The sequence below is a fragment of the Triticum urartu genome, chromosome 2, assembly GCF_003073215.2.
Source record: "Triticum urartu cultivar G1812 chromosome 2, Tu2.1, whole genome shotgun sequence".
Lineage (NCBI taxonomy): Eukaryota > Viridiplantae > Streptophyta > Magnoliopsida > Poales > Poaceae > Triticum > Triticum urartu.
In genome coordinates, this window is record NC_053023.1 from 478,298,153 (window position 1) to 478,320,329 (window position 22,177).

A 22,177-nucleotide genomic window follows, 5' to 3' on the forward strand; every position below is an offset into this window, starting at 1 on the left:
TCTGGGGAAGTCAAGATGACTCCAGCCCCCGAGCCCTCCAATTGTCTGGATCCATCAAAGTGAATAGTCCAATATGTGTTATCCGGCTTTTCCTTAGGTGCCTGTAACTCTGTCTAGTCATTGATGAAATCCACAAGTGCTTGGGACTTAATGGTCGTGCGTGGCACATACTTTAAACCGTGAGGACCGAGCTCAATGGCCCATTTAGCAACCCGGCTCGTGGCTTCTCTGTTTTGAATGATATCTCCTAAAGGAGCAGAACTTACCACATTGATAGGATGACCTTGAAAATATTGCTTAAGCTTACGGCTTGCCATAAAAACCCCATATACAAGCTTCTGCCAATGTGGATATCTCTGTTTGGACTCGATAAGCACCTCATTGATATAATAAACCAGCCGTTGAACCGGATATTCTTTGCCTGCCTCCTTCCTTTCCACCACAATGGCTACACTGATGGCCCGGCTATTAGCAGCCACATATAACAACAAAGGCTCATTAATAGGGGCAGCAAGCACAGGCAGCCCAGCCAGCTGTTTCTTCAGATCCTCAAACGCTTGATTAGCAGCATCACTCCAAACAAAGTGATTTGTCTTCTTCATCATCTGATAAAGAGGAATGGCCTTCTCCCCCAGCCGGCTTATGAACCGGCTTAGAGCCGCAATACGACCCGCCAGACATTGAACATCATTAACACACGCCGGCTTAGCCAATGAAGTAATGGCTTTGATCTTCTCCGGATTAGCTTCAATGCCTCTGTTAGAAACCAGAAATCCCAAGAGCTTGCTTGCTGGCACACCAAAGACACATTTGGCCGGGTTAAGCATCATCTTGTAGACCCGGAGATTGTCAAATGTCTCTTTCAAATCCTCAACCAAGGTCTCTTTCTCTCTTAACTTCACCACAATGTCATCCACATAAGCATGAACATTGAGCCCAATCTGATTGTGAAGACAATTTTGTACACATCGCTGATAAGTCGCCTGGGCGCTCTTGAGCCCAAAAGGCATAGACACATAGAAGAATACTCCAAATGGAGTAATGAAAGTTGTCTTCTCCTAGTCCTTAACTGCCATCTTGATCTGATGATAACCAGAATAAGCGTCCAAAAAACTCAAACGCTCACAACCCGCCGTAGCATCAATGATTTGATCAATACGAGGGAGAGCGAACGGATCAGCTGGACAAGCCTTATTTAAGTCCGTGTAATCCACACACATTCGCCAAGTGTCGTTCTTTTTTAGTACCAGCACTGGATTAGCCAACCAATCAGGATGAAAAACTTCAATGATAAACCCGGCCGCCAAAAGCCGGGCCACTTCCTCACCAATGGCCTTGCGCCTCTCCTTGTTAAACCGGCGAAGAAATTGCTTGACCGGTTTAAACTTTGGATCAATATTAAGAGTGTGCTTAGCGAGTTCCCTCGGTACACCTGGCATGTCTGAAGGCTTCCATGCAAAGATGTCCCGGTTCTCATGGATGAACTCGATGAGTGCGCTTTCCTATTTCGAATCCAGATTAGCGTTGATGCTGAACTGCTTAGATGAGTCGCCAGGGACGAAATCAACCATCTCAGTATCGTCCACCGATTTAAATTTTAACGAAGGATCATGCTCAGTGGTTGGTTTCTTCAAGGACGTCATGTCCGCCGGGTCAACATTGTCTTTGTAAAATTTTAGCTTCTCCATTGCACAAACTGATTCAGCATAAGCCGCATCTCCTTCCTCACATTCCAAGGCCACCTTGCGACTCCTGTGCACCGTGATGGTGCCCTTATAACCCGGCATTTTAAGATGCAAGTAGACATAACAAGGCCTCGCCATGAACTTAGCATAAGCCGGGCGTCCAAATAGAGCATGATAAGGGCTTTTGATTTTGACCACTTCGAAGTTTAATGTCTCAGACCTGGAATCATGCTCATCTCCAAAGGTAAGTTCTAACGATATCTTCCCCACTGGGTAGGCTGACTTACCCGGCACGACACCATGGAAGACAGTGTTGGATGGCTTAAGATTCTTATCTGTGAGTCCCATGCGACGAAAGGTCTCATAATAAAGAATGGTGATGGTGCTACCTCCATCCATGAGCACCTTAGTAAACTTATAACCCCCAACTTGAGGCGCCACTACCAAAGCCAAATGACCCGGATTATCGACCCGGGGTGGATGATCCTCTCGACTCCATACAATAGGCTGCTCTGACCATTATACATAATGTGGGACCGCCGGCTCAATGGCGTTCACAGCTCTCTTGTAAAGCTTCTGATCCCGTGTACACAAACTGGTGGTGAAGACGTGGTACTGCCCACTATTCAATTGTTTTGGATTGCTCTGATAACCGTACTGCTGCTGTTGTTGATTCCCCTGGCTATTCTGCTGATTGTAACCACCCTGGTTACCGTGATCTTGAAACCCAGAACTTGAACCGCCGCCTCCATGACCCGGACCGTGATCCGCCATTTGGGCCATGTTGGCGCTGGATGGATTCCCGAAAGCTTCTCATTATGCTGCAATCCTTCCACGAATGAGTAGCTGGCTTACAATCTGTTCTGTGTTTTGGACACGGCTGGTTTAACATTGCTTCAAGGTCGAATCCTGTCCTCGGAGCTGGCGGCCCCTGTGGTCCCCTACGGCGCTGGTTATCATTGCGTGCACCTGTGTTAGCCACAAAGTCATCAACTTTGCGTTTACCGTTGCCATCCTGACTGGTAGAGTTGTATTGTTGTCCCTTCATGCCATTACTCTTCTTTCCCTTTCCCGACCTTTCGTCCTCTGAATCGGGGTCCTTGGTACCATTAGAGTCGGCATACTTAACTAGAGTCGCCATCATCTCCCCCATGTCGTTGCAATGACGCTTGAGCCGCCCAAGCTTCTGCTTTAGTGGAATGAACCGGCATTTTTTCTCCAACATCGGAACCGCTGAGACAGCGTTGATATTATCTGAAGAATGTATGATAGTTGAGACCCGGCACACCCAGCTGGTTGTTGAGTCGCCTTCAGCCTGAACGCAAGAAACCAAATCCACAATCGACATAGGCTGCTTGCATGTGTCTTTGAAATTATGTATAAAGCGGGCCTTTAGCTCCACCCATGACCCGATGGAATTAGCCAGCAATCCCTTCAACCAGGTATGAGTCGCCCCTTCTAACATCATGGTGAAGTACTTGGCGTAAGTAGCTTCACTAACATCCAACATCTCCATGGCCATCTCATAACTCTCCACCCATGCCTCAGGGGGTTGATCGGCTGTGTAATTAGGCACCTTACGAGGACCTTTGAAGTCCTTGGGCAGATGCTCATTTCGTATAGCTGCCATTAGACACGGCACACAGAAAGCCTTGGAAGTCACACCTGCCTCAATTGAAGCCGCCGGGTAAACCGGCGGGTGCTGATGAGCCGCTAGTTGAGCCGCCAGCTCATCCTCCTAACGTGCTCTAGCCTGGTCCACCAAATCATGTGCGTTGGCTCCATTGCATGCCAGGTCATGTCCATGAAGTTGGTTACGACGTCGTTCAATACTTGAGACTGCTGGCGAGTCAATGTGCCTGTTGTAGCTCCGGCTTGGACGAGGGGTCTCATGAATCCGATCACGGCTATAAGAGTAAGCCTGCTGCTGGACCAGAGCTGTTTGAAGAAGCTCCCTGGCCCTTCGGGTTTCAACCGCTGCTGGGGTTTCGCCCTCGTCGGGCAGAGCCACCAATCGTGTAGCTGCAGTGATCATGTTGTCCAGAGGGGTGGAGTAATGACTCGGCGGTTTCATCACACGCTGAGGTGGAGTGCTGTTCACATGCGGCTGGCCGGGTGGTTCAACTATCCGGCCTACCACCGACGGGTTACTGGCCCCAGCTCCAGGGGTGTTGAAGAGGTCCCTTGACTCGTAAACCAAGGGCAAACGACTCTGGTGCTTCCTCCTCGAGACTTCGTGTGAGGCGTTCTGATCTACCCTAAGCCGATATGAATCTGCTTGAATCCGCTGTGCTTGGGCGTCCAAAACGGCTTGTTCTGCATCCATCCTAGCATTCTCTGCCGCTAAGTCTGCCTTAGCTTGCGCTATTCCATCACGTGATTTAGTCACTTCTACCGTCTGTTGCTCCTGGTTTTCTGGGGTTACCTCAACCTCCATCAGAGTCGTCGGAGCATCCAGTAGATCTGTTAAGACTTGAGCCGGTGGGCGAGCTGAACTGCCAGCCCCAGCTGCCGTGACCGCAGCTGCACTAGAAGTTATAGCCGCGGTGGTTGTCGAGCCAAGAACCGACTGTGTGCCAGCCATGAAGATCGCCACCCTGTTTGGCGGCTCACGGGGGTCCGGAATACTGTCGCCATCGGAATAGCCCCCAAGCCTTCCATCTTGTAGCTGATACATTGAATTGGTCTCGCCCATGGACTCATCGTTAGAGTAGATCTCCGTCTCACCGCCAGAGACAGAGCCTTCCAACTCATCCCCATGGGTGAACCCAATGAAGACATGTCTTACGGCTGGCTGAGCTGGGGCAGGTCGTGCACGCTGAGCCGTCTCGATGATGTCGGTGCAGATGTCCGGCTCAGGGCCCGGCTCGCCGATCTTGCCGATGAAGATGTGGATTCCGCTGAAGGGGACCCGGTACCCGTACTCAATTCAGCCGGCCTCGGGGCCCCAACCTGCATTGTCAATGTAGAGCTTGCCGCGACGACTCTTGGTCATCTGGCCCACAACGTATCCCTTGAGCATTTCGAAGCTGCCCTTTAAGAAGTCGAAACCACCATGCGCTAGCCCCACGGTGGGCGCCAACTGTCATGGAAGTGTCACGGCAGATGTCCTCATTGAAGGACTTAGTTGTGGAGCCATTGCGACGAGGTTAGCTTAAAGGGGTTAAACGGGACAAAGGACACGGAGAGTTTATACTGGTTCGGCCCCTTGCGGTGAAGGTAAAGGCCTACTCCAGTTGAGGTGGTATTGATAGGGTTTCGATTACCAGGGAGCAAACACGCTTTGCCTGGCTCTCGATTTGATGTTTTCTTGCCATAAGCTGATGTCGGGTCGTCCCCTTATATACATGGGTTGACGCCTTGCGGCCTACAGAGTCCCGGCCAGCTCATACAACGTGTCCGGCTCGGTGACGTATCTTACATGCCTTATATTACAAGTCTACACATACATGGTTGTTTATATTTACGGGCCTTAAGCCACCTCTGGGCTTGGGCCTTTTACAAGTCTAACTGTGAACCGCCATCTTGTATACATTTGGGCTTCATTTAGATGAACTGCCATTGTGGTTGACCCGGCCCCTCCCGGGCGGGTTATACCAGATAGTTATATGCCCAACAGACGGCGAGCATGGAGAACTGTAGTCGGGGCAAGGCCAGGGGAAGGCGGCGCGAGGCGCGCGAGGAGGCTGCGGGCGTGGTCGCGAGCGGATGTGGGTGCGGCAGCTAGAGGTGGCGCGGGCATGGACGGCTGCGGCCGGGCGTAGCCCGGCGTGCCTGAACGGCTGGGCGCATCGGTGGCAGCAGACTTGGGCAGCAGTGGCAGCAGTCCGCAGCGGCCGGCACGGGGAGCGCGCATGGGGGGCACGGCAAGCGGAGCAGCGATGGCAGCAGGCACGACAGCATGGGCGGGAAGCGGCCAGGCAATGCCGCGTGCAGCCGAATGTTGCCCCAGGGCGCGGTTGCGGGAGCTCGGGCGGCTGCACGGACATGGCTGATACGTCTCCAACGTATCTATAATTTTTTATTGTTCCATGTTGTTATATTATCATTCTTGGATGTTTCACAATCATTTTATAGCAACTTTATATCATTTTTTGGGACTAACCTATTGACGTAGTGCCTAGTGCAAATTGCTATTTTTTGCTTGTTTTTTACTTCGCAAAAGATCAATACCAAACGGAGTCCAAACACAGCGAAACTTTTTGGAGAATTTTTCTAGGCTAGAAGACACACGATGGGCCAAAGAAGTACCAGAGGGGTGCCCCGAGGGGGGCACAACCCACCAAGGCGCGCCTAGGGGCCTTGGCGCGCCCAGGTGGGTTATGCCCACCTCGGTAGCCTCCCGCACCGCCTCTTTGCTCTATAAATACCCCAATATTCTAGAAACCCTAGAGGAGGCGAAGAAAATCAATTCCAGCCGCCGCAAGTTCCAGAAACCACAGATCCAATCTAGACACCATCACAGAGGGTTCATCATCCTTATTGGTGCCTCTCCTATGATGCGTGAGCAGTTCATTATAGACCTACGGGTTCGTAGTTAGTAGCTAGCTGGCTTCCTCTCTCTCTTTTGATTCTCAATTCAATGGTCTTTTGGAGATCTATTTGATGTAACTCTTTTTGCGGTGTGCTTGTTGGGATCGGATGAACTTTTAGTTTATGATCATATCTATGTTTTTATCCATGAAAGTTATTTGAGTCTTTTGATCTCTTGTATGCATAATTACTTATAGCCATGTATTTCTTCTTCGAATCTTTGGTTTAGTTAGGCCAACTAGATTGATTTTTCCTGCCATGGGAAGAAGTGCTTTGTGATGGGTTCGATCTTACTGTGCTTGATCCTAGTGACAGAAGGGGAACCGACACGTATGTATCGTTGCTATTAAGGATAACAAGATGGGGTCTATTTCTACATAAATACATCTTGTCTACATCATGCCATCATTCTTATTGCATTACTCTGTTTCTCCATGAACTTAATACACTAGATGCATGCTGGATAGCGGTCGATGTGTGGAGTAATAGTAATAGATGCAGACAGGAGTTGGTCTACTAATCTTGGACGTGATGCCTATATAATGATCATTGCCTGGATATCGTCATGATTATTTGAAGTTCTATCAATTGCGCAACAGTAATTTGTTTACCCACCGTATGCTATTTTTCTCGAGAGAAGCCACTAGTGAAATCTACGGCCCGCGGGTCTCTTCTTTATTATATTTGCCTTCGAGATCTATTTTTATTTGCTTTTATTTTCAGATCTATTAATCCAAAAACACAAAAATACCTTGCCACAATTTATTGTTATTTATTTTACCTCGCGTTCCCGCGAGATCTATTTATCCAATCTACTATAATTTTACCTATCTTTTTACCCGTGAGGGATTGACAACCCCTTTCTTACATCAGGTTGCAAGTATTCGTTCTTTGTGTGCAGGAGCCGTTCACGTGGTGTTGTGTGGTTCTCCTACTGGTTTGATAACCTTGGTCTCATCACTGAGGGAAATACCTACCATAGCTGTGCTGCAACATCCCTTCCACTTTGGGGAAATACCAACGTAGTTCAAGCCACATCAGCGGCGAGCGCGGCGACAGGCACCGGCGATGGGCGCGGGAGGAGCCGCGCAAGTGAGGGATTAGAAGGGGAACAGTGGGGAACATACGAGGCTCACTGGGAGGAGGTCGACCACGAGCTCGAGATGGCCGGGGACTTGCTGGAGCAATGCAACAACGGTGAGGCAGAGGTAACAGACATGTGTGGGGCAATGGGTAGTGGCACGAGGAGGGGAAGAAGCTAGGGTTCATGGGGAGGCCGCGGTGATGCATCAAATAGGCGGCCAGGGGGCGCCGATGGCCGCCACGCACACCATGGCCGTGGATGTGTGCCACGGTTCCCCTACCTCCTGTAGCAGGAGGATGGGGACGAGGGAGGTGGGCTGGGCCTCTCTCTCTCTATCTCTATCTATCTATCTATCTCTTTCTTTTCTTTCATCCATTTCTTTATTATTTTCTGTTTTTTAAAATAGGTACTATTTTGTGTTAAGTTAATCCACCAAATGGATTTTGTAAAATATGAAACTTGGCTCATAATTTGTATTGTAATTTTGGACACTGCCATAAAAAGTTTGGGGTTATTTTGAAAACTTTAAAATCATGTTTGAATTTAAATGGTTCATTAAGATGTTGTTGGACCACTTCATAAATTACCAGGGATTAACTGGTGAGTCCAATAATGTTGGTTTATTCATGATAATTAGTTAGTGAATATTTGCAACATGACCACATTTTTATTTGACAGTTTGAAGAAATGAAAATTTATCTTGTAATTTAAATTTGAATTTGGCTTTGGTTTTATCAAGTAGCACTTAAGCTTGCAAAACATGGTGACAAGGCATCATTAGCATGAGGTTACTGTAGCTTGACACCAGGGTTGTTACATCAAGAAATTCACCTAGTGGAACAGTTTCATCAAGCAGAGTACTAGCATCATCACAAGTTTCATTCATAGCAAAAGTAGTATCATCGGTTACTTGTGGCATATCAGAATGAATAGCAGGCGGTGGTGTCGCAAACCTACTTAAAATAAAAGGTGAATCAAGTGCAGAGGTAGATTGCAGTTCCTTACCTCCTCTCGTCTTAAAGGGCACGGTCTTGGTTCATGTATCTTTTTCTTCATAGTGTAAAATCCCAAGTGAACTCAATAAATAGAGCTATGCTCCCCGACAACGGGCCAGAAAAAGGTCTTGATAATCCACAAGTATAGAGGATCGCGACAGTCTTCGAAGGTAGTATTTCACCCAAATTTATTGATTTGACACAGGGGGAGCCAAATAATATTTATGAGCCTTAGCAGTTGAGTTGTCAATTCAACCACACTTGGAAAATTATATTTCTGCAGCAAAGTGTTTAGTAGCACAGTAGCATGATAGTTTTGATAGTAGTAGCAACATTAGCAATGGTAGCAGGAACAATAATAATAGCAGTTTGTGATGATTGTAACAGCAGCAACAACGAAAGTAACTTACTAACTCAGGAAAGACCAATATGAGAAAAGAGTAGGCATTGGACCAGCGATGGATATTTGTGTTGCATGAGATTCATCACATAACAATCACAATCTAGAGCGATACACAATGGCTCCAATTCTTCGGTCGTATGTAGGCATGTATTTCGTATATAATCATACGTGATTATGATAAGAACGTGTATAACAACTTTTGTCCTACTCTCCTGTGACAGCGAGGCCCTAATGGAAATCTAAGGATAATTAAGCCACTCCTTTAATAGAGAACCGGAATAAAGTATTAGCACATAGTAAATACATGAACTCCTCAAATTTCAGTCATCCCCAGAGACTATCCTAATTATTGTCACCTTAGGTCTACGGACCAGAACAATAATAGGTGATATAACTTGCAGATAGGATAAAAAACCCAAATATATTCATGAAAACATAAAGGGTTCATACCTAAAATCATGGCACTTGGACCCTAATGACAAGCATTAAGCATAGCAAAGTCATAGCAACTTCAGTCTGAGAATATAGTGGATACTAGGTGACGGCGACTCGGTATCATAAAACGGGATGATTCCTTTTCTCTGATTTTTTTTCTCCGCGAGACGGTACCTATGGAGTTGGACTTAGGGCAAACAGAGTCTACAAGGAGCCCACAAGCTCACTAGGCGGCAAATTTTTGTGTTTTGACCCTTTTCTGAAACCTATTCAAGATCTGACCCTAATTCGAAAAAATTTCGAGATCTGACCCTGCTGGTAGGGTGTAACAGCCTACCGCCAGGGACCTTGGCAGTAGGAGCAAAAGGGTCAGATCTTGAATAGATATCAAAAAAGGGTCAAAACACGAAATTTAGCCTCACTAGGCGCTCTTACGAGTAGGACCCATCCACGTTCGAACCGGAGACCTCTTGTATGCAGTCAAATGCTCTACCACTAAGCTATGGACCCAAGTGATAAACTAATGCAAAATTGGTTTATATGATAATTACAAGTAACACTCGAGAAACTGAGTAGAGAGACCAATTCAGATGTGACCCAAGAAACCCATAGCCGGCGGTACGTCACAGTCACACCTCTCGCCTGGCGGTTCCATTCGGCAGCTCGAGGACACGAGAAAATCCACTTGCCGCAGAGCTGCTGACCTGCGCGCTGAAACACGCCATCATTCCATGGAGCAAACTCCAAAACTTCCCCGGTAACCCGCACCTCACTCAACGACCCTCCCAACGGCACTCGGCACTCGGCACTCGGCAGTCGCCACCGTCGCGGCGCTCCTCAGCCGAGCCAAACCTTTCGAAATCTCCACGCCTTTGTCGCCTCCCTTTTATACCAAACCTCCGGCTCCCAGAGTCCCAGTTCCCACCGTAGCAATCACTCACAACTGTTGCCTAGCAGCAGGCAAGAGGCAAGGATGCCACAGCTCGATCTGGAGTCCCTGTTCTGCGTCGGCGGCGGCGAGTCCAGGTCGACGAAGGTCGCCTGCGAGACCATCGCCTCCGACGTCGACGTCGCCAACGCCCACGAGCAGTCGCGACGGCTTATCTGGGCCTGGTCCGGGCCAACCGGCGCGGCGCTGGAGCGGGACGGGTCGACCAAGGGCGGCTCCAACCCCAAGACCGCGGCGGAAGAGACGGCGCGTAACAAGGGCGCGTCGAGGGCGCCGAGGAGGTTGGAGTTGGAGGCAATCGTGGTGGGCGTTCTGCCTGCCGGGAAGATGGTCGTGCAGCAGAGGCGCCCTCCCGTGGTCGGCCGCGGCTGGCGCCGGCCGGCCGCAGGGGCCAGGGTGTTCGCGAGCGAGGCCGTGGGCACGGAGCCTGCGTCCCCGAAGGTGTCGTGCTTTGGGGCTGTGCGGTCCGAGAGCCGCGCGGCGGCGCCCGCGCCTGCTGCGCCGCGCGGGGAGGAGGAGCAGGTCGAGGAGCGGAGCGGGTGCTGGGCGAGCGTCGCCTCCGCGCTTCGTGACTTACTATGCGGCTCTGACTCGGACGACCGTCAGGAAGGTGAATCTGGGGCGAGTGAATCGAAGCCCGCGGTGTCGGGGTCGCCGACGGTGAGCGGTCCAGTTCTGTTGCCCCCGCGGCCGGTTCTGGGTCTGGGAGACGTGAAGCAAATTGCTTCGCGGCGGTGGCCGGATGGAGATGGGCGGTGCTTGGTTTGAATCTCTTGCGTGCTCGAGGAACGGGAAGCACGGGAACAGTTGTGTACACATCTTCAGTTGTACACAGTCTTGCGTGCTTTGGTAGGCACGGGAACAGCTGTACATTCACGGTTGCCCAGGCGGCAACCAGCGTACTCCCCGGCTTGCGCCCGTGCTAAACAAAACCAAGCTTTGATCTTCTCTCGTGCAGCGTGTATGGACCCGTCTATTTCTTTTGTACAGCTAGTAGTAGTACGTACGTAGTATCATTGTGCAAATCGGTGTTTGACTTTTGTATGCAGTTTCACTTCACTCTTTCTTTGGGGGCACAATCTCATCACTCGTTCACTGGTCGGAGAAAAAAACAAAGGCAATGTGTACTACTCCTATATGGCAGCAGTACTCCAGAAGTAAAATTATTTATCTCATCGGGAAGAAAAAGGTACTGGTACAAATGGTCAAAAGATGAACGCGGCTGAAACGAGGAAATAAATGCACTTTTTAAAAAGAAGTAAAACTGAAAAGTCTCAGACTTTATGGGCTCCCACGCGAGATGGAATGAAATGGGAACCCAACCCAGTGAGGCAGGAGAGGCCAGCCCAACCCAATACTGCGCGACTCAACGGGTAGATACATGCCGACACGGGCCGCGCCACTTTTTTTCGGTTCTCCCCCATTCGATTCGACCGTTGGAATGGAGCGAAGGCACCGCACCACACGAGGAAAGTAGTAAAAGAAAAACTAAATCCGCAGCAACCGCACACACGCACTTGACGACCGTTGCGCCACTACACAATACAAACACCACAAAATCTCCTCGATCCAGCCAGTCATCAGCCCGCATTCTCTCTCGCCCACTGGTCAACAAAGCCAAAGGAGGAAAGAACGCCGTCAGAGAGAGCAGCGAGGAGTGCTTCTCCGTCGCCGACGCCGTCGCCGCCGCGCCCATGGGGTGCATCTCGTCCAAGCTCCTCCCGCCCGGGCCCGGAGGCCGCACCGGCGCCGCGCGCGCCACCGTGCGCGGCCGCGTGGACCACGTCGTCTCCCTCACCTCCACCACCTACGGCGTCCTCGACCTGCAGGCCAAGCACGGCGCCACCGCCACGGCTGGAGCCAAGGACCTGCCGTTGCCGCAGGAGCAGGAGAAGCCGATAAGCCGGGAGTGGAAGCGCGCGTCCGCCAGGCGCCCGCCGCCCCTCGTCGTCCCGGACGCCAAGAAGCCGGCTCCGGCGCCCAAGCCGGAGTCCGGCATGGAGGTGATCAACGCGTGGGAGATCATGGCCGGGCTGGAGGACGCCGATTCGCCTGCCAAGAAGCCGGCCAAGCCCGGCCGTTGGTCTCCCGCCAGGGTCCTCGCCATGGCCCTGTCGTCGCCCAAGAGGTCGTCGACGAAGCGGAGGAACACGCCGGGGAAGGAGAACAGCCCGCTGCAGCGTTGCTCCGGGAAGGAGAACAGCAAGCCCAGCGACGTCGCCGACGAGGACAGGGTCCTCCGCCCGTACAACTCCATCGACAACTCCAAGCTGTCCAGGGCGTCCAAGAGATTCTCCCCGGGAAGCGCCCGGGTCGCTCGGAAGCCCAACGCGGCCGAGACCGGAGGCATGTCGTCGTCGCGCCGGAGCCTGAGCCCGCTGTTCGACCCGGAGCTCCTCGCGTCCATCGAGCGGGAGCTGTCGGAGGAAGGCGCGCACATCAAGCGAGTGATTGGGTCCGAGAAGCCCAAGCAGCCGAAGGTGATTCCGGCGATCGTGGCGGAGGGCAAGTGCCCGCCCGGCGGCGCGGACGCGGTCGTGCTCTACACCACCACCTTGCGCGGCATCCGCAAGACGTTCGAGGACTGCAACGCGGTGCGCGCCGTGATCGAGGCCCACGACGTGAAGGTCATCGAGCGGGACGTGTCCATGGACTCGGGCTACCGGGAGGAGCTGCGGCTGCTGCTGGGCGGGCGGGAGCTGCGCGTGCCCGCCGTGTTCGTCCGGGGCAAGCACGTGGGCGGCGCGGCCGAGGTGACGAGGATGGAGGAGGAGGGGAAGCTCAAGGCGCTGCTCCAGGGGCTGCCGCGGGCGCGAGTCTGGTGCGCGGGGTGCGCCGGCGTGAGGTTCGTCATGTGTAGGGACTGCAACGGCAGCCGCAAGGTGCGCGTGGACGGCGAGCGGAAGGAGACGGTCCAGTGCGGCGAGTGCAACGAGAACGGTCTAGTCCGGTGCCCCATCTGCTCGTGATGAGGTTGGATTGTTTGTTTGGTGTTACATTGGGTTGATTTGCTTGTCTACCCGTCGTATGGTGTTTGGGCCTCAGAGGCTCTGATTTTGCGATGTTCTTGTTGCGCTCTGCAACCTGCTAATTAAACACCTGTAATGCGTACCCGTTCATATTGATTCGTATCTAATTAAATTGCTTTTCATTCTTTCCTATTGAAGCTGCTTTCAGAAGGGTCACTGCCTATTGCATTTTCGCTGTTTTCTTTTTGGAGAAGGCATCCAAATAACGTCTTAGATCTGATCACTAAACGCCCCGTTTGGATGTATGCATCCAGAGATAGGGCCCGTTTGGGAACACTCCGGCTCCCAACTCCGCGGAGCTGAAGTGGTGGAGAAGAGCAGCGCGCAGTTCATTTTTGCGGAGCAGCCATTTCGTCGATCCTTGTTTTGAGCGCTGAGCGGAGCTGAACAAGCCCGTAGTATTATGGAGCTTCCATAAACTTGAGGAAGGAATGGTTGTTGATGTTTAATGAGAAGAATGGCTCTTTATTTACTAGAGACATTAAAATTGTGCGCTAATCCAGCCCTTCTAGATCATCATCATTTTCACGATCGAGTCTGGACTTATGGTCGTCTCTAAGCATTGATCTTCGCTTAATCTCCGTACTTCCGTGGCAAAATCCTTGATTTGCTATTAATCCGGCCTATTGGACCCTGCGTCTTTTGTATGTGGTCGATTCAACATCCAAGTGACGAAACCCAAATGCGACCTCTACTTATCCCCGTCCCCTTCTTCCACTCTTGCCCTAAGCCTAATCGCTACACCGACGAAGCGGGGTGAAGGGCAATGACGGTGAACAACCCCTCCTAGCGACCTGGATCAGCGCCATGGAACCGAGCGTGTCTCCCTTTCCCAAGCTTGAACTCGAGCGACAAAGGACACCACGACTTGGCAACGCTACTAGTAGAATCAGCGTTCTAGGCGAGCAACCATACAGATGGTCGTCGCCAAGGTTGAAAAGAGTGCTAGGCGTAAGCAAGGTAGTTGGCCTTCTCCTAGCACCCTAGATGCAGCCTAGATGTAAATATAGTTTTGGCTATCGGAGTATCTTTGAAATACTATACGTGTATCGATATGAATTTAGAGCATATAAGTAGGTAAACTACTGAAATCTCGCCCATTTGGCTTGTTAATATCACATTATTTATCGCTTAAATGGACAATTTATTGCTTGTCGTGCCTAGAGTTTCGTTTATGCCTAGCAAGGCGTTTGATCATGCCTGACGCCTAAGCGTGCCTAAGCGCCTCCTAGGCGTCGCCTTTTCCAACAGAGGTCGTTGCGGTTCCATCCTCTCTACACCTCGGTTGTTTCTTCCACCGGTAGAGTTCTTCCCTCTCTCCTATACAATATGCTTATAGTGGCGAGGGCCTTAGGGAGGTATGTTATCTTGATCCATTCGTCTCCCTAGCACAGTAATCCATCCAGACTTTTCACCTTTATGATGCGTTGGTGGGCGTCGTGGTAGCTCCCTCTTCTCTAGAGCATGCGGGAGGGACTCTAGCTCAAATAAAGGTCTCCTCTCCAATATTAGCGATGAATAGTATTGGTTGTCAGAGGTCTATTTTTCATTGAAGCGGCTCTATGATACTTTATTCTATTGTTGCAGTTCAGGACATCATTGAGGCGTGTGTGTAGGTTTCTTTTCCACATATATGGCGATTGTTTGCTCTAATAGTCAAAAAGGAAAAACAAATTCGCACGTAGACTTGAAAGCAACACACCTATTCCAAACTAAAAGGATTTTGGGCCTCATGTACCAATTAGTTGTCAAAATCTAGATATTTGCCTCACTTCCTTGCATTTTCTCTAGATAAATGTTTTCCACAAAGGGTGGTTTCTTTGGATAAATCTGGAAAGATAAATATGGCCCTTCTGTCCTTCCATTCCTAAATATAGTGCACATAAGAAATTTTAAAAGTCAAACTTTGACTACATTTATAGAAGAAAATATCAACATTTATAATATTAAATAAATATCAATGGATGCATCATTAAACATATATTTATGTTATATTTATTTGGTATTATTTTTGTTGATAATTTCTCACTAAACTTGGTCAAACTACATTTTGGAATAGAGGGATACTGAATTTTCCATACAGAAGAAGATATAACCCAACTAATTATGGTAGGATATGAATTGTCAATTCCAGATACGTCGGAAGTTCTGCCCTCATGTCTATTGTGAATTGTAGTGAACGAGTAACCCGAAGTCACTCACTAATTGATGGTACACCATTCAAACAACCACAAAGCAAGTATTGCGGCTATTACAAATAACTGAAAGTCCGTTGGCCAAGCGGCGCGACATTCAAGAGGTTGAGTTTTTTCGCTATATGTGTTAGTCATTTGGTCGGATATGCTATATGTGTTAGTCATTGGGCCAGGTATGCAGCTAGTTGACCATGCATTTTCTTTATTGTGTGATTATGCGGTCACATAGTTCTTAAATGTAGAGAAGAAGCATTTCCTCTTCATGCATTATTGATTATTTATTGAAGTTGAATGCGCACCCTAAGTAGCTCAATGTCGTGGCCAACTCCATCAAGAATGTCGTCATGTTCAGTGTAGGTGAAGATGGTGATCCAACAAAAGGCCTTGCTCCGGCCAGAAGGATGGCTAGGAACCGGGGGAGGAAGCGGGAGAGGAGAAGGACAAGCAAGAAGGTGCAATGACAAAGTACGACCAAGTTTACAGATAGGTTCAAGGACATCATGACGAAGGAGACATTTTTTCCGACAAAGGGTGGATTTTATTGACTCAATATGAAGCATCAAGAGAATACAAACACAATGAGTACACACCCGGCCTCTGCATAACTATGATGCACACAACCAATACCAACGCGCACAACGCAAAAACACGTCGGCTCATAGCAAAGTCATACAAGGCCAAAGCTCTGCCTATGTGTGGAAAAAACCCGAAGCGATCAAATCCGCGATCGACAAGCTATGACAATGACCTTATCCACACCAACTATCTCATAACACCACAAGGACGACAAGATTCTTCAACAGCAACGCCTTCATAAAGGGATCCAACCACCAAAGGCCAGATTCTAGGTTTTCACCCTGAAGAACGGTCTCGGCATGTCCAAGCAATGCCTCCAATAAGGTAACGATGTAAAAACATCGCCATTGCCAGGTATAACCAACCGTACCTAGGTTTTCACCTCGGAGCTCGAGACCGGGTGCTCAAGTAGCACCACCATCAAAGTCACCATGCGTTGTCACCACCGCTTTCTCTCGATCCCAATAGCTACATGCGATGCGTGACCATCATCTCTGCACAACAATACCCTCTGTGTCAAACCGTTGTTCATAGATTGCACCTCGTTGTCAGGACAACCACCAGATCTGGAGAAGAAAACCCTCGCGAAGACCTTTTAATGGCCACTGCAATTCACAGTGAAGACACCACCACCGCCCGGAGTGGTCACCACACGATACAATATGGTGGCACCACAATCCAGGGTCGAGAGATCGACCAACGTCAGCACCAGATCAGATCGAGGAAAGGAGCCAACGCGTCCTGGACTTGGCCGAGTGCGTCCTTGTGCGAGACGGCAGGCCAAACAACCGAGAGCTAGTGGCTGGATCGAATCCACCTATAGCCCAGGGATGTTGCAGTCACCTAGATAGCATCATCACATGTTGGATGGGCAAACCAGCCCAGCTTGGATCCATTATGTGATGTGTGTTGCCGCTGGGTATTTTGAACCAAGTAGAGCACGCCGCACCTGCAACCGTTTGAAGATCTGATGTCCGCCGCCGGTGCTCTGCGGCTTGTTGCTACCGGATATCTGCACAAGGAACCTCGTTCTACCGTCTAGCCGCAAGAACGGGCCCCGCCGCCGCCACCGACGCACAGGCTTTGCCTGGCGCCAGCCTCCGGCGGCGGCGAGGGGGAAGAGCAGGCAACGGGGGTCGAAGGTGTTGCGGTTTGGGTCGTCGCCCGTGTCGCCTAGGTTAGGTGACCTGACGAAGGAGACATGAGTCAAGCACAATGCCGTGAAGGAGGAAAAGAAGGCCGAGAGGTTTGACAAGCTCATCTGGTGCAAGAGAGGATAATCAAGCTCCTAGAGAAGAAGGTTGAGCTCGCGACCACTTTGAATTACACCAAGACGTTGGCCATGAAGATGTAGGGCTTGGATCACAATGCCGTGAAGATCGTGCAAGCCTATTGTGCTAGGATGTTGAAGCGCTTGACGGTCGATTTGCAGGAGCCAACCGCACGGTGAAGAATCATCTGGAAGGCCAAACAATGAGTTTTTATTTTCTGCACAGACAGTCGGACTGGAAACTTTTGGATTTTGTCGCATGTATAAAACTTATAAACATCTGATGTTTTTTGGTTGTGATTGCATATATTTGCACTTTATATAATTTACTATTGATCTAATATGCATGTCAAATGGAGGAAGGTGAATTTGGGAGTAAACAGGGTGCTGTTTGGATTGTGACTATCTTTGCCATATGTTGCCACATGATTTTTGCCACACTTGCCACACTTGTCTTACTTGAGTTGCTCAAATTGTTAGCCACACTTTGGTTTGCCTAAGGGAATCTTGTCACACTTTTTGTGCCTATGACATGTGGGGTTCACTGCTCATAAAAAATTGGGAAAACTTTGTTTATGCCACTCTAGCTTTTGCCAATTTTGCTTATGCCACTCTAGGATTTCATCTCTCACTTTTGCCACTCCTAGCTTTCGATAATATATCACAAATGCCATTCTGTTACACATTCGTTAGTTGACTGTTTATTCTATCTAGTTGACCAGGAGAAGAGCTGTCAGTATTTGTAAAAATGACACAGGTTGCCCCTACTGACTTGTGGGGCCACTTTGTAAGTGACACAAATAGAGAATACACACACACACGTTCCCTAAAAAAAGAATGACCTAGGCCGCATCCACTAGCCGCATCGACACCACACACGGGCCGCATCCACCAGCCGCGCCCGCATCCATGCCGCGGCGTCCTCCTGCTCACCGCCACCGCGGCCACACTCCACCGCCCGCCGCCGCCGCATCCACGTCCCCTCTGGCTTCCCGTCCTCCGTCCTTGCTGATGGATCGCGACTCTCAGGTCCCCCCACCACGGCGCCCTACTCCGACCTCGCCGATCCATGGCGCACCTCCGCCCTTCCCTCTGCGGTGCCCATCTCCGGCCTCCCTCACCGACGCGGTCCGCAGCAACGGGCTTGGTTCCTCTTCTCCAGCCTCCCTCCCTGACGCAGTCCGCAGCAGTGGGCTTGGTTCCTCTGCTCCGCCCTCCCTCCCCGATGTTGTCCGCACCAGCGACGACCCATCCTCTACACCGACCTCCCTCCTTGACGATGTCCGCACCAGTGACCCCCCCTTCCTCTGCATTCAACAGCTCACACGGGATGGAGGGAGCCGCGCCGTCGGCCATGGCGGCAGGGGCGGCACAGAAGACCTCGAACCTGCTGGTTCCTCTTCCTGATGGGCAAGTTTTCAACTTCTCACATTGATGTGTAGCATCTGGTCTGCTAGAAATAAACATCTTTTTATGCTAGAAATAGAATTCCTTGTATGCTCATGCTGGTTCGTTTGTGTTCTGTTCATGAGGCATATTGGCTGGTGGTTTGTGAGATGCCACTCCTAGTTTGTTGGGATTGCAAGTCTGGTTGTCTGTTTGTGAGCCACGCCGTCGAATGTCTAATTTGAATGCATCAGTGAACACACATGCAATGCATCTAATAATGTGTAGCATCCAATAATTTCTTCACTATACACATGTATGTGAGATGGTACTGCTTGTTTGTTTGTTATTCTAGTCCGCAAATGTTGATTGCATAGTGTTCTTCATGTCTGTAAATAACCTATGTTCTGGAAGCATTTAAGTAAATCACTAGATCAGTAGATCATTTAAGTAAATCACCTATGCATTCACTGATGTCAGATTTCTGTCAATGTAGGTCAAACATGCCACCTTATAAGCTGATTGTGACATATGGGGCACGTTCTTACAAGAATTACAAGGGCGAGCAGTGCACTGTCTCTTCTTGGAGCTGGGACATTCATGTAGAGAGGCTGACTAGTTACGATAAACTTGTGGGGCTCATGCAGAGTAAATATCCATGGGGAAATGATTAGGGTGTTGTGTTCTCAAAGTGGAATACTTGCAACAAATATTTTGCGCTAATTCGCAATGATGAAGATGTGGTGAGCATGTATGATGAGAATCAGGAAGAAAAGGTTATTAAGATACTTGTCCAGTTTTGCAAGAATGGTGAGGAGGATGAGCTTGCTATTAGTTTGCTTCAACCAATCCAACCTCCAGCAAAGGACATACCCAAGGTCATACTGGAAGATTTAACTCAAAATTCTTATTATGATTATGAGATACCTGAGGAGAACTTGGCAGGGCAACAAAGATCTGAAGAGGGCTATCAAGGAGAGGACCATGTAGGAATAGACGAGGAGGAGTAGTACCTTGATGGCGGTGAGCAGGAAAATGGAGGCGAGCTAGCCAAATATGCTGACCATAAGGCAACCAAGGATGTTCCCCAAGATGTTGATGAAGATAGTGGTGAGCAGGAAGAGGATAGTGATGATGAGGAAGCTGATAGTGATGAAGGGGTTGTTAGTGATGAGGATAGTGACGGGGGCATAGTGCATGATATTCCAGCAATAAGTTATGACAAGGATAATCCACCTATGACAAAAGGGACATTATTTCCCTCAATTGAAGAGTTCAGATTTGCACTTGCTACACATGCCATTGTCAATGAGTTTAGTTACAAAACTGATAAAAGTGATCAAAAGAGGGTGAGGTTTCTTGTTCCTATGAACCACCGGAAGGAAAAAACCCATGCAAGTGGAGGGTGAGTGGTTCGATCTTATATGACAACAAAACAGTTCAGGTGAAGAATGAACCCAAGATGCACACATGTCCTAGCACACAAAGAGATGGAAAAGTAAAGGTTGCTAAGAGAAAATGGATTGCGGCCAGGGTGACTGATTGGTTGAAGGGTGACCCAAGTATGACTAGCATCGCTTTGAAGAAAAGGTTGTTCGAGAAATACCATGTCGATATCGATTATCAGAGAGTGCTTGCAGGTAGACGCATAGCCTTGGACCAGATATTTGGGAAGTGGGAGGACAGCTTTAAGTGCTTGTATAGCTGGCAAGTTGAGGTGCTTAGGAAGTGCCCAACAAGTATTGTAGTGATAAATCACAAAGAGGTAGAAGGGCAGTAACAATTCACAAGGGCATTTGTGTGTTTTAGAGCTTGCATTGATGGATTTCTGTCAGGATGTAGGCCTTACTTGAGCGTTGATGCCACTGCCTTGAATGGGAAATGGAAAGGACAGCTCGCAGTTGCTTGTGGTGTTGATGGACACAGCTGGTTGTATCCTGTAGCTTATGTTGTCTTTGATTCAGAGACTAAAGGAAATTGGGATTGGTTCATGGAGAATCTCAAATCAACTATTGGCACGCCGGATGGCTTAGTCATATGCACAGATTTGTGCAAAGGGTTGGAAACAACAGTGCATACAGTATTCCCAGCTGTTGAACATAGGGAATGCTTTAGACACATGATAATGAACTTCAGAAAGAAATATCATGGAAAGGTTTTTGAAGAAAATCTATGGCCAGCAGCATACACGTATTCTCTTGCCAAGCATAATCACCATATGGACAAAATTATGGAAGCCAATCCAGAAGCTATCGCATACCTTGATGAGTGACATTCTAATTTGTGGAGCAGAAGCAAGTTCTCTACGGCATGCAAATGTGACTATGTGATGAACAACATAGCCGAGTCATTCAACTCCATGATTAAGAAATTGAAGGGTTTCCCTGTTCTTGAATTATTGGATGCATTGCGAGAATGGCTAATGGTCAGATTTGAAATAAGAGCTAAAATAGCGGAGAAATTTGTACGCAGACATCTACAAATTCTGCCAAGGATCAGCAACATGATGAACAATAGATCAAGGGGGATTGTGCTAGTTGGGATCTCTAGAAGTGATGATTGCAAAGCGGAGGTCACTATAAAGATCCATGGATATAATTGGAAGCATTGTGTAGATTTGGAGAAGTGGGAATGTTCATGTAGGCGGTGGAAGTAACTGGACAACCTTGCCTACATGCCATTGCATTTATCACAAGTATTAGAGGAGGTCGAGAGATAGATGACCATGTGCATGAGTACTACTCTGTGAAATCATCTAGCAATGCATATGCAAAAAATGTGCCCACCATGACCGATAAGAAACAATGGCCAGTGGTCGATGTTGGGTTCAAATTGCACCCTCATGTACTGAAAAAGGCTGCTGGTAGATCTGAAAGTGCGTTATATCGACTAGAGGGGGGTGAATAGGCGACTTTTATGAAAGTCTTCAAAACGTGGAAGTTATGAAGACAAACAGTAGAAATAAACCTATTACCCTGCAGCGGAAGGTAGACTACACTAGGCAAGCCATAGTCGTATTCAATAGAGTGAAAGCACAATGACAAATAGCTGCAATGTAGTAAGGATCAGGTAGGAAGATATTATGAAGTCATACAGAACATGCAGTCACTCAGTAAAGACAAAAGATAGTGCAAACATACAATGACTTCACAAGGAGCAACAGTAAGTAAAGGGAGGGGAAGATGAAACCAGTGACACGCTGAAGACAATGATTTGTTGGACCAGTTCCAGTTGCTGTGACAACTGTACGTCTGGTTAGGGCGGCTAGGTATTTAAACCTTAGGACACACAGTCCCGGACACCCAGTCCTGAACACGCAGCTCAGGACACCCAGTCCTCACCGTATTCCCCTTGAGCTAAGGTCACACAGACCTCGCCCAATCACTCTGGTAAGTCTTCAAGGTAGACTCCCAAACCTTCACAGACTTCGTTCACCGACAATCCACAATGTCTCTTGGATGCTCAGAATGCGATGCCTAACCGGCTGGAGGATGCACAGTCCTCAAGTGTAATAAGTCTTCAGATCACACAGACAAGAAGACCTAAGTGATGCCCAATTCTCTTTGGCTCTGGGTGGTTAGGGCTTTATCCTCGCAAGGAATTCTCTCTCAAAGGCTTTGAGATGGGTTGCTCTCAA

General features: G+C 49.1%; 2 protein-coding genes across 2 annotated transcripts; both read left to right on the top strand.

The window, feature by feature from the left end:
• The first annotated feature begins 9,765 nt into the window (after positions 1 to 9,765).
• LOC125541695 lies at positions 9,766 to 11,124 on the top strand. The gene has a single exon (XM_048705040.1). It carries the CDS (start codon positions 10,109 to 10,111, stop codon positions 10,850 to 10,852), a length of 744 nt encoding a protein of 247 aa, XP_048560997.1. The 5' UTR covers positions 9,766 to 10,108; the 3' UTR covers positions 10,853 to 11,124.
• A 428-nt stretch (positions 11,125 to 11,552) lies between these two features.
• Positions 11,553 to 13,238, top strand: LOC125541696. Its single transcript, XM_048705041.1, has one exon. It carries the CDS (start codon positions 11,779 to 11,781, stop codon positions 13,051 to 13,053), a length of 1,275 nt encoding a protein of 424 aa, XP_048560998.1. The 5' UTR covers positions 11,553 to 11,778; the 3' UTR covers positions 13,054 to 13,238.
• Positions 13,239 to 22,177: the final 8,939 nt, after the last annotated feature.